We start from the raw sequence: 13,135 nt of genomic DNA, 5'->3' as shown, positions 1-13,135 counted from the left end.
CTGCCACATAAGGGCACTCATTCTGGAAGCAAAACTAAGATCAGTCAGTAGAATTTATGAAGATGCCAAGCTGGCACAACACAGAATTTTTCAGAGTTGTCTTGGTAGTGACAAGGGGTGGACCACAACAGGTTCTCTGCCAGGACGGTGTGCCAGGAAGCCCCCAAGGCTGGTGTCGTCTGCCCAGCCAAAGCCAGCTTTCTGGAGACCTGGATCAGCGGGGTGGGGTGGGGGTGGGGGTCCTGGGAACAAGCGGCCATGACTCCAGGAGTCGTTAGGGCAAGTTCTGGGGCTGGTGTGTGAGCTATCCGCACAGGGCCCCAGCCTAGCCCCTCCTCTCACCTCACCAGAGCTTTGACTGTTGAGCGGACCACACTGGAGAGCAGAAACAGTGGAGTGACCAGGATGTGGAAGAGGGACAGAGAGGCGAAGGCCACTGATGGTGAGAAGTCAGCCCCTTTGAAGAAACTGACATGGCCCACGAAGGTCTGGGAAGAGAAGCATGGCTCAGCATGTGGGCCCCTTCCATCTGGGAAACATTCAGCCCCTCCGCCCCTGTTAGACACCCTCATCCTTCTCATAGTCCTCCTGTTGAATTATCTCCAGCAAGTACAGGACAGCAAACTGCAGAGCAGGATGATACAGCCCCTCCCGGGCCAGTGCTGCCCCCTCTTCCCACAGCAGCTTAGCACCAGTGGGAACCAGAGTAGACACAGGAGATGCAAGGTCAGCTCCCTGCCATGCCTGACCCGGCTACCTGGCAGTCCCGGAGGCCCCAGTTACCCACAATGCCCCACAGTGCCAGGCCGCCAAACAGCCCAATAAATCAGGTCAAAAGAGAATTCCCAGGAGTGCTTTGACAGGCTGTGAACCTGCCACAGTTCAGGGATACCGAGCCCCGGCGGGAAAAAGAATGCTTCTTTTTAAAGAACTGCATCAGAGTCAGAAGCGGGGAGGAGGCGGCTGGGGTGGGGGGAGGCTTGGCTTTTCTGGAGGGGATCTGTGGCCAGCCCCACTCCTGAGCTCACCCACAGTTTTGGGTCAAAATCACTTAGTAAAAAAACATATCTTGATAGTTCATGACTTGGAGAAATGGGCATGGCATGGGCTCAACTTTAAATGAATAAAAAACAGAACTGGTTACAAAACGGTACGTGTGGCACAGCCCTATTTCAGTCAGGATAACATATCCTGTGCCTTAAAAAAAGACTGGGGAGAAACACACTGAAGGTGCTGCCACAGCCTTGTGGGCGATTTCAGCTCTCTTGGTCTCCCATGGTTTTTATCATAATCAGTACAAATTATCATCATGAACACACTGGATAGCTACTCTGGTACAAGGAGCTTCATGTCTGGGTTCTCAGTCTCGAGTCTCCCAGGCTGGAGCCCGAGGCCCCTGTGTGTCCACGGGAAAGGAGGGACTTTGCTGTTTCCTCCCTGTTTCAGTCCTGCTGTTGGGCCTGCCTCCCAAAGCAGAGAGGCGACCTGTCCAACCTCTTTAAGCCTCCCCCACTCCACCTCCCGCCCATCATCGCTGGGAGAGGTGGGGATGTGTGTACTCACGATGAGGACAGCTGCGATGGGAATGGCCGTGTTCATGAAAACTGCAGAGGAAGCATATGGGCCTGTTCAGTGGGAGGCAGGAGGCAGGAGGCAGATGCCCAGCACGGCCCAGGAGCAGTGGCCCCAAGGCGCAGGGTGGGCATTTCCGGCTCCTTCCCCTGTTCCTCAGGGACTCCTGTTGCACATGCCATACCCCAATCCCCAATTCCCCCCAACAGTAAAGGAGAAAATACTGGAACTCAGCTCTGTGGGGATGGGGGTGAAAGTGCCTGGGGAACCTGGGAAGGGGTAGGGCTGGAGAACTGCAGGTGTTTCGGAGGGCTCCAGGGTGCTACTCCTTTCTCCTTTCTCCTTTCTCTGCCCCAGTGCCTGCAAAGCCAGGCTTTCTTTGAAGCTTTGGGACTTGCTGATGTCCCCCTGGTCTGGGGACAGTTTATGCTGCTTCACGCTGCACAGGTACACAAGGACCTCAGCTGGCGAGAACATGCCTTCCTGAGAGCTAAGGCTCTACATCCATGCTCAGGAGACGCTGAGGTCCTTTATGAAATGCAGAGTGAAGAGGGCTGGCAGCAATGGGTGCAGTCCCTGTTGTTCACAAGCTATGTAACCCTGGGCTTGCCATTTACCCTCCTTGTACCTCAGTTTCCCCACTTACTATTTATAACCTTACACCTAATTACATATGCCCCCCGTTTCTGAGGCTCAGGGACATCACATAGGTAATGGGATCTGTGAGCCCTAAGTGCTGCCTATCAGTCACACAGCAGGGGCTCCTAGCTTAGCCCTGCTCCCTAGATCTCCTTGCTCTGATCTAAGGAGAGGTGCCCAGGCAGCCCTAAGCCCAGGCTTGAGTTTTCAGAGCGAGAGAGAAGAGAGAGAAGCTGCCTGGAGTGACAGCTGACCATCTAAGCTGCTGCCTGCCTATCTTATCTCCCTGCTTCCAGTATCTTCCAGGCCAGCCCACATAAAAGTGTGGTACTGTTATGAGCCAAGTTAAAGCAGCAGGAGCAGGAGTGAGAACCCAAAGACCAAGGTCAAGGACAGCCTGCCCATATGGCTGCTGTCAAATGGGTGAAGTCCAGCCAGCCCAGTTCTGAGAGGCTGACTGTCCACTTACCCCAAGAATCCTGCACTGTGCAAAAGTACACACTGGGAATGCGGCCCCCAACTTTCAAGGCACCCTAAGACGACAGACCATGGCCCTACCTCAGGGGATTTCCCACGCTGAGGAAAGAGGCAAGAGCTGTGCTCCCAGAAGATCCTGATGGGATGGGGGAGACACAAGACGCTGCCCAAGGAAGTTCCCAAGCAGACAGAAAGGACATGGATACTACCTTTGGGGAAGCCCTAATCTGAAAGCAGAGGTGAGGCCCCTGTCATTGGAGAGTTCCTACTGTGGTAAAGGGATGGAGGTTGGAGCCCTGGAGGTATAGCTAATTTCTCAGACCACTAAGCTTCTTAATAGGAGCACAGGTCATTCACCTCTGTGTTCACACTGCCCTGCCCCACGAGGTGCCCACCTGCAGTGCCACAGCCCCCGTTCCAGTCCCCAGCTGTGGGTTCTGCCCACAGTTCAGGAACCCAGTCTTGGACACAAGACATGGTGTGGCCATCACTGCACGGGGAGAAGGGGGAGGATCATGGCTATCAGGCTTGGGCCCTTGCTCGTAAGTAATACGGAGCTCTCAGCACAAACAGCCCTGTCCATGCCCACATCTGACCACCACCACCACCAGCAACTGTTCCAAAGGGGCCCATGGGGGCAGGAGCCTCTTTTCCACTCCTCCCCTGCCCAACACCACAGATCCCAACTGAGGAGATGCCTCATGCACCACCCTTGGCCCTCTGCCCCACTCTCAGGCCCATCTTCCAGCTGAAGAGTGGGCTGGGAGTTGGCTCGTCCCATTGCACAACCCGCATGGAAAGCAATCTGGTGCCTGGTAGCTAGCATGCCACAGAAGTTCAAACCTTCTGATCCCGCGCTCCATCTCCTGGGAACTTCTCATAAATAATCATTCCAGGGGAGCACAAAACGAGCAGCAAGATGGTGTTTGTTCCACGCGGTCTGTTACAGCCGCACGAAACCGCAACCACGGCAACAAATCAGCCCCGAATGAAATAAACTGAGAGTCCAACGGGAGTGGGAAGGAGAGGACGTTCTCGCAAATGACCGCACCTCCTTGCTCTGGGAGGCCTGGAAAATGTGCAATAATTGACATCGCACGGCACCTTCTCCCCAGCATGGCTTTCTTTATGTTTTTTATTTTATTGTCTTGTTTCTTGGAGCTGCCTGGATTCCTTTGAGGAATGAGTCAAGCTTTAAACACATTTAAAAATGAACATTTCAAAGCGGAGGCAGCAACACAGAGCAGGCTTATGAGATAATTGCTTTCTACCCTATTCTGGTTGCTCTGTGACGGTGAATGGGGGTTCCCTGCAGGTGGGCAAGCGAGGAGTGGGATCCTAGTTGCCTATCAGGGTGGGTACAGCTGGGGATGGGGGTGTTGGGGGCTTGGGACCATGGGGGCTCTGACTCCTCTCTGGGTACAGCAGCCAGCCCTGTACTCATGTGGAGGGTGATGGAGCCAGGGAGCTGGCTTCTAGTTGTGGTTGCTTGCAGATCTGAGGCCTTGCCCCCATTTTCCTGATCCCCCCACAAAACTCTCCAAGATTTGCAGGTGGTGGCAGGAGTTGGAGCCTAGCCACAGGGCAGGTGACACACCTTGATCTGATTTAGAAAAACAAAAACAGAATGCACAAAATGGCAGGCATGATAGCACTCAAATTGTGAATGTGAGGGAGCAAGAATCACAGGTTAAGCTGTGTGAAGTTAAACAGAGGTTACAAAAATGGTGTGTGGGGGAGGTGGTGATATGGAGAGGTTTGATGGCAGGTAGGTGGGCCCAGAAGACACCAGCCACAAAGCACTTCTGCCACCATGCAGAGAAGCAGGCCCTTGTGTGTCATCTCCTCCAGTAATGTTCTTTCAGAGCTATTCATTCATAGGTTATTTCCCAAATGTCTCCTCTTCCTGATCTCAGAGCACAGGAGTAAGCCTGTATGTTTTCCTTGTCTCCCTCTACCAATTAAGCAGAATTGCAACCCCAACTCAAGCAGGGCTCAGACCACCCACTCTCCCGGCTGTGTCCAGAGAATACTGTCCGACTTGGCACCAGCAGCTCCTGGCACTTCTCCTTGACAAAGCACGGATAAATATTTCAGAAGTTGTGTGTCCAGGAGGCCCTGCCAGCTTTGTCCCCAAGGAGCGAGTAGGGAGAGGCTGTGGGCTCCCAACTTGGCCCTGACGGTAACTTACCTCTCTACAAGGAGTGAGGGGGAGTGGATTTTGAGGGGCACACCATCTTTTCCCATTCAATCTGACAACCAGGGACGTCAGCAGGGGGGAGGAAGGAAGGCAGGTTCCCAGTGTGTGTCAGTGTGTTGGCTGCCAGCAGTAGAGGCAGTGCAGCCAGCGGCCCTACAGTCACATTAATTTCTACCTTTTTCTCTGACTGACTGAAGAGTCCCTTGGCTCCAACCAGGCCAGGAGATGCATCAGCAACCCACAGCAGCCACACTAGCAAGCAGAAGGAAGAGCAGGTGTTGAAGGAGCTTGGGAAGCACCTATACTCTGTACACTGGCTCTTCAGTGTCACGGACCCTAGTTGAGCAGGACAGAGGAGAGCAAGGGTGTGCAGACAGGTAAGGTCCCTGGTGTTTGTGGACAGGGACCATGTTGGCTGTCTTGGTTATGGGTTCGCTAGCACCATCCTGCCCACTTCCTACTACCACCTCGGGCCCCTGCCTCGCCACCCTGAAGGGTGGCTGAGCTGGGGAGCTTTATTTGGTTCTGGATTATTTGCTTGTGTTTTAGGACACACAATCAGGCCAGTTACAATCATCCCTGGAGGTCCTGTTGAGTGGTACAGACCCCTGAGCCCAGAGCACTGAAGATGGTAGCCAGCACACATTTCTCTGGCCTGTTCTCTCCTCCTCACATGACTGCTGCTTACCACAACAGAAAACCTGAGAGCTGAGCCCAGCACACAAGGTGCTGTCTGAGGTGGTCTGGGTCTCCACTCCTCCCTGGATTGTGCTGGAGTCTTGAATATGCTGGGCTTTTCCACACCTGCAGCCTTTGTGGCTGGGGCACTCCTCTCACCTGGCTGGCCTCACCTGGTTATCCTTTGGCACCCTGTCATGGATGTCACATCTGATGAGCCTTTCCTGAGACTCCTGTCCCTAACAGCTCATAACCCTATGGCTGCCCAGGGAACCCCTTTTGGCTTGTGTCTTCACAACACTTCTGCATGTCTGCTCCAACCTTCCCGAGTAAAGTAGACTAAGCAACCTGCAGGCTGGGACCACTATTTCTTCTCACTACCACATCCCCAAGGCCGCACACAGTAGTGTTCAGTTAAGTAAGTGGCAGATGGGAAGAAGTAAGAGACTCGGGGCCTGGCAAGTAACACACAGGACAGAGGTATTTACAACAGACCCCATGGCTCTGACCACAGGCACAGCCACTGTTCCCAGGCATGATTGGTCACCTGTAAGACTGTGAGCTCTGGGATCATGGCCACGCTCACTTGCTCTTTAGTGGCCCCACCCTCTGCAAAGCCTGGCTCTGGGGCATGAGCTACACACAGACAGAACGAACTGACAGCATCTCAGCTGGTTGACTGGTAGATCCAGGAGCTTTTTGTCCTCACAGAAGAAGCACTTAGAGTCACTGCTTCTGCAGGATTCAGGGTTAAACAGACTCCTAGAGCAAAGGGCCACAGCCCTCATCTCCAGCTTGTTCCCCCACGTTACCTTGCACTCACCAATTTCCTCTGTGCCAGGTGCAGTCTGATGGTCAACTATGGAGTCTCTGTGTGAACTCCGAGCCCACGTGGGCTTCTCTCTCAGTGCTCTGCCATTTATTGGCTGAGACCTTGGTGAGGCATTTCACCTGACTGAGCCTCACTCCTGTCTGCTGTAAAATGGGACAACCGAGCATCACATCTCACGGCATTGTGATGAGGGAGGATCACAGGCTATCAAACTTGCTAGGCAACTGGCTGTAAAGTTCAGTGCTCACTGCATGCTAGTTCCTGAGGGTGGTGGGGCATGCCTTATTATCCTCTGCATTCTTCCTGGAGCTTGGAATAGAGCAGGGCATCCTGATGGGCTCATTCTGGGAGACACTCTGCCCCCCTTGTCCTGCCCAATGAGGCTCAGAGCTCCATACCCAGGAGCTCTTGGGCCTACTGAGGGCAGGAGAAGGCCAGAGGCAAGCTGGCCTGCCAGTCTGCCTGCAAGGTGCACAGACAAGCAGATGGAGAGCCCCACATACTCCCCCGCGATGAGCCTATCAGGAAATGTAACCCCGCAGCTCCTCTGCAGTTTACATCCTGAACCTGGCGCCAGTGGGAGACAAGAGATAATCATTACTTTAGTCTAACTACCTGGGTCCTGAGCCCTGGTAGCACAAGAACGGAAGTCCCGAAGGAGGGGAAAGAAAACACATTTATAGCAGACATGGCTGGGAGGTGTCCCAGAGCCCAGCCCTCTAACTTTCCACTGCCAGCTAGCGGAAAGGAACACATCCCAGAAAGAGCAAATACACTGAGCAAATAGCACTGGGCTGCACAGATCCCCCGGACAGTCCTTGCCCCACCCCTTGCCTTCCCTTCTCCCCTCTTTCAGGGGCCAAGCTGGAACCACCAGAGCTCCTGCATAGGTGACAGGCACGGGGTGTTGCCTGCTTGCTTTCAGAAACCCCTTGCCTCTTCCAGAATCACCCAGCTCTGAATAACATGAAGCTTCCTGTCCCCAAGTCCTGCTGGCCCCAGGCCAGTCACAGAGCCATGGCCTGAGTGCTAAGGGCCCTGTGGGACAAACAGCACCTAGAACATAGGCTCCAGGGAGTCAGCCTGGGCACCAAGGCATACTAAGTTCCTGTTTATGTGGGAAAGCTTGCCCCAGTTTGCTGGTGGGAAGGCAGGAAGTGAGTGCTGAACTCCACCTGTCCCCAGGAATCTTGGGGAGCCAGAGCCCTTCTCATTTTCTTGCTGCGTCCCTTCCCTCTCTACAGTTCAACAGCAGTGAGCCTGCCGTCCTCAGCCTGTTATGCTGGCGTCTAGACAGGAAGTGCCTTGACTACCTGGAGAAGCCTTCCCTCACTTCCACAGTTATTCTCACTGCTGGGGGGGGGGGGCTGCCCACAAGTCACGTGTCTGAATCTCGGGGGTAAGGGAAGGGAGAGGTGATAAATAATGGGGTGACAGCTAGCAGCACCACCCCCTGGTGGGTCTGGGGCTGAGGACACTGGCTTTTATGAGCTCTGCCTATGTTCTTAATGCATTTCTCAACTTAGAGAGTACTCAGGCTGATGGCGTTCACTGCAGCACAGCGTCAGAAGAGAGATCCAGAACTCGGAGGCTCTTGGTGGAGAGGAGCTTGGGGAGCCATGGCTGCTGGCCATGCCCACAGCTCCAGTCTCAGAAAATCAACTGTGGCAAGACTTTCTGCAGAAAGACTCCATGGCTTGAGCTATGACTGGTAGATGGCCTCACCACTGACAATGGCTGGACTGGGTCCTTGCCTGAATCATGGCACACTGTGATCTGGCTGGAATGACTAGGCTATGAAGCCCTATGTTGGAGGGTGGCTCCTGGACCCATCCAGGAAGCACAGACTCCAGAACACATAGATGACCTGAGGCACTATCTTGTTCATGAGGCTTCAAGCCTGCACTGGCTCAACTGCTGCCCTTCCCCTTGCCACCTCACAGGTAAGCCTCTTTCCCAGAACAGCTTTTTTGACCAGCAGTCTTTCTTAATCTTCTACCCTATTTTTCGTTTTGCCAGAGCCCAGGCTAAGAGACAGCAGCATCCCCAATGTGCGACGAGTCTTCTTTACTGCACATGGGTGTCCAGCTTTCTGTGGAAACAGTGCACTAAGCTGGGAACCAGCAAGTGTCAGAGGATCCAGCCTGAGCCAGGCTGCTGACCTCAGGGGCACACTCCTCTATGGCCCTGATTTCCCATGGGGTAAATTGTCCTCCGGAATGACAGAAAGCCTTTTCCACTTTCCCTTCTCACCACAGTCTGTATAATTTCCACAGACCTGTCTTGCAAATAAAAAAACTCTTTAGTGATGTTTTTCTCACTTCATCTGCACACTTTCTTGGTTTAATTTCCTCTCTTTGGGAGCTTCCACTGGGCTTCCTGACCATCAACTGGACAGTGAAGGAACAAGCAGGGGCTCTTTCAGCAGCTAAACCTCTGCACTGAAGAGGTAGCCACAATAGGACGGGCCTCAGGTCCAACTGTGATGACTGCCAATTGTCCGACCACTGTAAGCTCTCCCTCTGGCCAAGGGAGCATTATTTCCTTAATGGATTTCAGTCACTGAGGTTTTAACTTCCGGAAGCTCTTCTGGTTCTTTAACCCCCATGCTTTCCTCTGTGATCTTAAGTATTTTTTGCTTTGTTTTCACTCTTTTTTTTAAAGATTCATTTATTTTTATTACAGAGTCAGATATACAGAGAGGAGGAGAGACAGAGAGGAAGATCTTTCGTTCGATGATTCACTCCCCAAGTGAGCTCAACAGCCGGTGCTGTGCCAATCCAAAGCCAGGAGCCAGGAACTTCCTCCAGGTCTCCTACATGGGTGCAGGGTCCTAAGGCTTAAGGCTTCGGGCTGTCCTTGATTGCCTTCCCAGGCCACAAGCAGGGAGCTGGATGGGAAGTGGAGCCGCTGGGACTAGAACCGGCGCCCATATGGGATCCCAGCGCATTCAAGGCAAAGACTTTAACCACTAGGCCACCGTACCAGGCCCTGTTTTCTTTAAATACACTATTTCACATCTCTTTTAGACAACGCTATTGTCTGCAGGTATTCAGGGACTATTTCTCTGGGGAGCACTTTTTTTTCTCATGGCTTTTGACTTTATTATTAGCTTAATGCTCAACAGGAGACATTGCTAGGGGAGTCCCATTGCGTTTGTCACATGGTTTTAATGTGTCTGCTAGGACCTTAGGAATTTTCCCAGTGTTTCTCTTGTCTTAGGGCTTCCAAACCACCGGGCTAATATAAATTCAAAGCCTACACTAATGAGACACCAAGCTTGGCTTCTGATCTTCAAGGATAACGAATTTCTTTTTTCACAGGGTCCAAGGAAATGAAAGCTTCCTTGTAAAGCTTCCTTGTAGCTACTTAGGACAGGGGTAGCTCTATTTGACTTATTGAGAAGTCTCTCACTCTTAGAATTCAAAAACTGCTTATTTGGTTGCTGCCTGCTGCCTGGTTAGAGCATATAAACCCCTGGAGCAATGGGATCTTGTGTGCTCCCCTCACCACTGTATCCTGATGGCCAGCACAGTGCACAGTACCCAGTTTATTACAGTACCTGTTTGCTGGATAAATGAGTGAGGGGCTTCAGCTACCTCCTAGGGTTGGGTCTCCAAAGCCATTCTAATGCTGTTCCCCCAAACCCTGACTCTCCTACCCAGCGTATGGGCAGCAGCAGCAGCAGCCAGTGCTGCTGGGTTGTGACTCACTGGAGATGGAAGTGTAGACAGCAAAGGCCTTGAGGCTAGTCATCTCCTTCCTACGGGTCATCTCCACACGTGCGCAGAAGATGTTCTCCCACGCGTACAGCTTGAGCAGCTTGATGCCGCGAAGCATCTCGTTGGTCTGCTTCAACCTCTCATTGGAATACTCCTGTGGGCATTGTTGAGTCTGAGGGGAGCATCCTCTGCTCCCACCCCACCTGAGAGCAAGGCCCCCTGTCAGCACCCTCACCGCCCTGTCCCACTCTCAGCCCTGCAGGGATGCACCCTGCCACCTCCAAGAGCCCCATTTCCCAGACAAAACAGCTGAGGCCTCTTCTCTCAGAAAGTGACTTACTACAGATCCAATGGCATGAGTGTCTGAGTAGACCTGCTGTTGTGAGTGGCAGGGGAACAGGCAGACACGGGGGTGGGTGGTTGGGGCAAAAGGACCCATGCACCCCCTAGCACACTTACCAGGGTGCTCCGCTGGGCTTGGGAGAGCTTGGTGGCCACGAAGTACTGGACAGGGGCCAACAGGATGATGACCGCTGCTCCAATCAGGGCACTGACTCCGAGGATGTAATAGAGGAGGATCACACCCACAATGATCTACAAAAGGGGCCATAGGGAGCGTCTCCTTCAGTAGAGGGTGGGTTTTGGCTAGCACCAACCCCCACATCCCCAGCTCCCTAGATTAGGATGTGCCTGGGAGCCCAGGTTTTCCCAACTGTCTCCAGAAGGAGGGATTGTCGTGATGGGCACTGGCCGCAGTCAAGTTTCTGGGCTGGTACCACATTGCATCTCATGCAAGCCTGGTGACCTCCTCTTTCTGTGATGCTGGATCAGCGCTCACCCTCTCCTAGTTTAAAACAAAGACAGAAGTCTACATGATGAGTGTGACAGCTGGCAAAGCTGACATATCAACTCTCCCTGGGACACACATGACACACAAAGGGACGAAATCTCAGCGCCCAGGCCAGACCCCAGTAGAGAGACAGCTGTTGGGGAGACTGCTCTTCCCTGTCATGGTACTGGTGTCTCTCATTTTTTTGGTGTCTCATTTTTTGGTGCATCTACTAGTATTCTCTGAAAAGCAAACTCTTTCTGCTTCTAGCTCTATGTAAATGACTGCCTACTTTGGAATATTTATGGGAAGTGCAAGTGACTCGCACGAGTGCCCACGGCACTAAGATGATGAAGTCTCATGCTGCCTTCAAAGACACATGCCTCTAAAGATGGGGCTTCTCCTAGGATACACAAGCTGAGCTGAGCTTCTAGGGTAGAAGATGAAGGGGGAAATGCCACTGGGCTTGGCACTGCTGCTCTGGGACCTGCACCAGCTGCACATTGCTCTCCTTGCACCATTTCAAATGGTGGTGGTGTGGGTATGAGGCTCTGGGCTTGCCATTCATGACTGAATCTTGCCTGACAGGTATCTGGGAGGCTGGGAAGAGACTCCTTCGCCACCTGCCTCCAACATTAAATACTAGCCTGGATAGGCAAAGCAAGCTAGGAGACAAAGGAATCTCCTAGTCCTGCTGGCCAGCCCCACCTTCCTTCTGGAAAGTTCTCCCTGGCATGCAATCCTGTCACTAGCTTTGTTCATGTGGAGGCAACAATGGGGTGCTTCAGCCAGCTGGGGCTGTGCCAGACAAAAAGGAGGCTCCCAGAGCAACACAGGGCCACCTGCAGGAAGGGGTCAGTGCTCGTGCCCATGTCACCTCCAAGGGTCTGGCACAGCTGGGACAGGAGATTGCCTTCCTGCTCCCCAGACTCTTGGGTCCCTTCTGCAGGGGTCTGAACACCTGTAACAGGGTGAATGCCAGAAATCAGAGGTTCTTTATGTGCAAAGCAGGGATGAAGGCTAGGGAGCTGTTCTGTTGCTTAGTCATGGGTCAGGAAGAGCTTGGTGTTCCTCAAGTCTGCAGCCCTTGACTGTGGCCTCAGTACTTAGCAGCATCATCTTGGGCAAGCTGTACTATCTCACAGGAATCTCAGCTTCTTCATCTTTAAAGCAGTGATAATAAGGCCCACTTACAGTGAAGGTTAAATAAAGGTCTGTGCTGAGTGCCCAGAGCAGTGCCTGCCAGATAGCTGGAGAAACACAAGGCAGCTGACCCCAGTTAAAAGGAAAAACCAATCCTTCTCGGGGGGGCATCCACAGACTGAAGCCACCTGGGTGTGGTGCTGCTGTTGGGTCACTGTGTGGCCCAGGTAAGATTCCTGCCCTTCCTGGGCCCCAGATGCCCCGGGAACAAGGAAACACAGAGGTGTCAACCATGGCCAAGTGCCTTAACCTGGTGTCCTTGATCAACTTCAGAAGGGCCCATGAAGTTCCTGAAATTGTAGGCTAGTGTGTGAACTTCCTTTTCTGAGAAAGTGGCTAAGATCTTCAAAAGTGTCTGTAGATAATTGGTTGCTAGGAACTGGGGGTGAAGAGGAGCGGTGGCTGCTGAAAGTGTGGAGAATGAAAATGTTCTAGAAGTGTGGTGATGGCAGCAAAACTCTGTGAATATTGTGAAACCACTGAATTGTCCAAATGAATGCATTCTATCTCAGTATGGCTATTGTTGTTTTAAGTGTATATGACAAGAGAAAAAAAAAAAAAAACAAGGCCTCAGGTAGAGTTTGGGGTTTGCCTTGGAATAGGGCTCTGGAACTAACTGCAGTGAGGAAGAGCTGTGTGTGCCTGTGGCCGGCCAGCCTGCGGGCAGAATTCTAGCCAGATGCAGTCTCTGCATTTGGACTGAGATGTGTCAGTTCACAGTAGCAACCAGCTCTTCCATGCTGGTTAAATTTCTAAGTCCCAAAGGTATAGTCGTTGATGAATGAAAAATGCCAAAAAGCAACTGATACTTCATGATGAATAAGCAAGGTCAAAACCTCCCCTCATACCCCAGTGCCTGGTTGGGAGGTGAGGTGACACAGGTGAGAAGGGCTGGGCCAGGGCCAGCACAGGGCAGGGGCCATGTGTCAGTCCTACCAGCAGTGATGCACGTACAACAAACAAGGGCCATGATCACAGAGCTG

General features: G+C 52.6%; 1 protein-coding gene across 5 annotated transcripts in view; it reads right to left on the bottom strand.

The window, feature by feature from the left end:
* The window catches only part of ABCC8 (ATP binding cassette subfamily C member 8), a 70,259-nt gene that overhangs the window by 33,334 nt on the left and 23,790 nt on the right, over positions 1-13,135 (bottom strand). For all 5 annotated transcript variants that reach the window (XR_009245312.1, XR_009245310.1, XR_009245311.1 and 2 more), the window contains exons 9-12: positions 10,580-10,714; positions 10,112-10,274; positions 1,564-1,604; positions 343-488 (exon numbers count right to left, since the gene is read on the bottom strand). Coding sequence is in view for 2 of the 5 variants with exons in the window: in XM_058663287.1 (XP_058519270.1) it covers positions 343-488; positions 1,564-1,604; positions 10,112-10,274; positions 10,580-10,714 (485 nt within the window). In the remaining 3 variants the exon portion in view is untranslated. The remainder of the gene's footprint in view (positions 1-342; positions 489-1,563; positions 1,605-10,111; positions 10,275-10,579; positions 10,715-13,135) is intronic.

The sequence above is a fragment of the Ochotona princeps genome, chromosome 4 (genome assembly GCF_030435755.1).
Source record: "Ochotona princeps isolate mOchPri1 chromosome 4, mOchPri1.hap1, whole genome shotgun sequence".
NCBI lineage: Eukaryota > Metazoa > Chordata > Mammalia > Lagomorpha > Ochotonidae > Ochotona > Ochotona princeps.
This window is presented reverse-complemented; position numbering and strand designations above follow the sequence as displayed.